This window comes from Cannabis sativa, chromosome 8, assembly GCF_029168945.1.
Source record: "Cannabis sativa cultivar Pink pepper isolate KNU-18-1 chromosome 8, ASM2916894v1, whole genome shotgun sequence".
NCBI lineage: Eukaryota > Viridiplantae > Streptophyta > Magnoliopsida > Rosales > Cannabaceae > Cannabis > Cannabis sativa.
In genome coordinates this window covers 33,462,585-33,464,793 of record NC_083608.1, presented here as the reverse complement: position 1 = coordinate 33,464,793, position 2,209 = coordinate 33,462,585, and the positions used below count along the sequence as shown (strand labels likewise).

Below are 2,209 nucleotides of genomic sequence, written 5' to 3'. Positions count from 1 at the left end.
GCAATTTAGATGTAAGTCTATCAAGGATGCAATTGAAATCCGCATCCTTTTGTCTTGATCTGAAAAGAGGCATACCCAGATATTTAATGACACCCTCCTGAGAGCCAATACCCAACACTTCCTTAATGCCTCTTCTCATCCCATTGGGAGTATTCTTGCTGAAGAAGATTGACGTTTTGAGCTTGTTCACTTGTTGAACAGACCAGGAGCAAAACTTTTCAAGACAATTCCAAAAGCATTTGGCTTCATTCAGATTGGCCCGTCCAACCAGAATTAAGTCATCAGCAAAGAATAAGTGCGTTAGGACCGACCCTCCCCTGCTTAACTTTATGCCCTTAAAGTTGCCCTTCCTCAGGCCCTCTTCCAATAGTCTAGACAGTATTTCAGCACAAATGAAGAGGTAGGGAGAAAGAGGGTCACCTTGGCGAAGCCCACAAGAGTGCATAATCTTTCCCACCATTCCACCGTTAAGGCATACATTCAGTGAGGTGGTGGAGATGCACTGAGAAACCCAATTACGAAATTTCTGGGGGAAACCGAACCAATCAAGAGCATGATCAATGGACTTCCCGTTTAACCTATCATAAGCTTTAACAAGATTAATTTTTATTGCAAAATATCCTTCTTTTCCTTTTTTCCCGTTAAAGGAGTGGATTATCTCTTGCACAATCACATTGTTATCCTGTATATTCTAACCCAGGACAAAGGCCGCTTGTGTAGGGCATATTATCGAAGGAAGGATAGGTTTAATTCTATTTGCAACTATTTTGGATATAACCTTGTACAACACATTACACAGAGATATAGGCCTGAAATGGTTAGGTCTTTTCGGATTCTAAATTTTTGGGATGAGAACCACATTTGTCGAGTTAATACCTCTATGCATTATGCCAGATTCAAAGAAGTCGGATACCGCATTGCAGAAGTCATCACCAACAGACTCCCAGTAATGTTTGAAAAAGAGGACTGACATACCATCCGGCCCAGGAGCCTTGTGGTTATTCATGGAAAATAACGTACTTCTGATTTCATCTCGAGAAGGACACAGGGTGGTCCCGTCCTGAACCTCCTGAGAATCCAGAAATAGATGACTACAGTCCATAGCCTGACCAGGATCAGACCCCGCGAAGATTCTGTTGAAAAACTCAATGAACTCTCGACCAATTGACTCCTGGTCATTAATCTAGACATTGTTACTACTCAGAATGCTCTCAATGGCATTTCTTCTTCCTCTAATAGCAACAGAGTGGAAGAAGAATTTAGAGCATTTATCGCCATTCTTGAGCCAATCAATTCTCGCCCTTTGCTTCCAATAAATTGCCTTTCTAGTCAATGATTCATTCAACGACTGAAAAATATCACATTCCTCCTTCCAGTCCCGGACTCCAGTAGGTAACTTCTGGAGTCTGTCAAGTTTCTATTCCAGATCTTTAATGATCCAGTCTAATTTACCGGATTGTGTTCTATTCCACTGAAGAAGAGCCACACGAGTAGCTCCAATTTTCTTGAAGGCACTAGCAGGGGCCCAAGGATGCTCAACCGTTTTCCAAGCATTTGCCACAACCAGTTTACTCCTCTCATCTCTCGTCCACCCCTCTTCGAACTTGAAACATCTCTTAAACTTAGGGGGAGTCCCCCCAGAATCAAGACATAGCGGCCTATGGTCCGAATTTCTCATTGGAGAGGAGCGAAGAACAGCTTTAGGAAACAAATGAAGCCAATCACCATTAACAATTCCTTTATCAAGGGCTGATTTGACATGGTTACTACCTGAACGGTGGTTATCCCAGGTCATCTTATCACCTTGGATATTCAAATTAATCAGACCTCTAGAGTCAACCAGATTAGAAATGAAAGGGACAAAAGGATCCCTACCCGACGACCCTTCACGTTCAGAATGACTAAGCACAAAATTGGTATCACCAAAGATTAACTAGGGACCCCCAAACCTATCCCCTAACACCATGAGATCAGTCTAAAATTTTTCCTTAGCATGAAGGTAAGGAGGACCATACACAAAAGATAAAAGCCAAGGGTGAGTAGAGGGATCCGAGTAGACCAAACCCGAGATGTGGTTACGAGAACAAGAGACACATTCAAAACTAAAATCAATTTTCCAAGCCAAAATAATACCCCCCGGTACCAAGAGGCGGCACATTAATATTAAAATAGTAGTGGAGGGTCTTTAGAATACGTACCAGGTGAGTTG

The 2,209-nt window shown here is 42.3% G+C and overlaps 1 protein-coding gene across 1 annotated transcript; it reads right to left on the bottom strand.

Annotated features, from left to right (window-relative positions):
- Positions 1-1,200: 1,200 nt before the first annotated feature.
- LOC133030558 (uncharacterized) lies at positions 1,201-1,795 on the bottom strand. The gene is made up of 2 exons (XM_061103344.1): positions 1,453-1,795; positions 1,201-1,325 (listed from the first exon to the last, which is right to left on the bottom strand). Exons 1-2 carry the CDS (start codon positions 1,793-1,795, stop codon positions 1,201-1,203), a joined length of 468 nt encoding a protein of 155 aa, XP_060959327.1.
- Between the last annotated feature and the right edge of the window lie 414 nt (positions 1,796-2,209).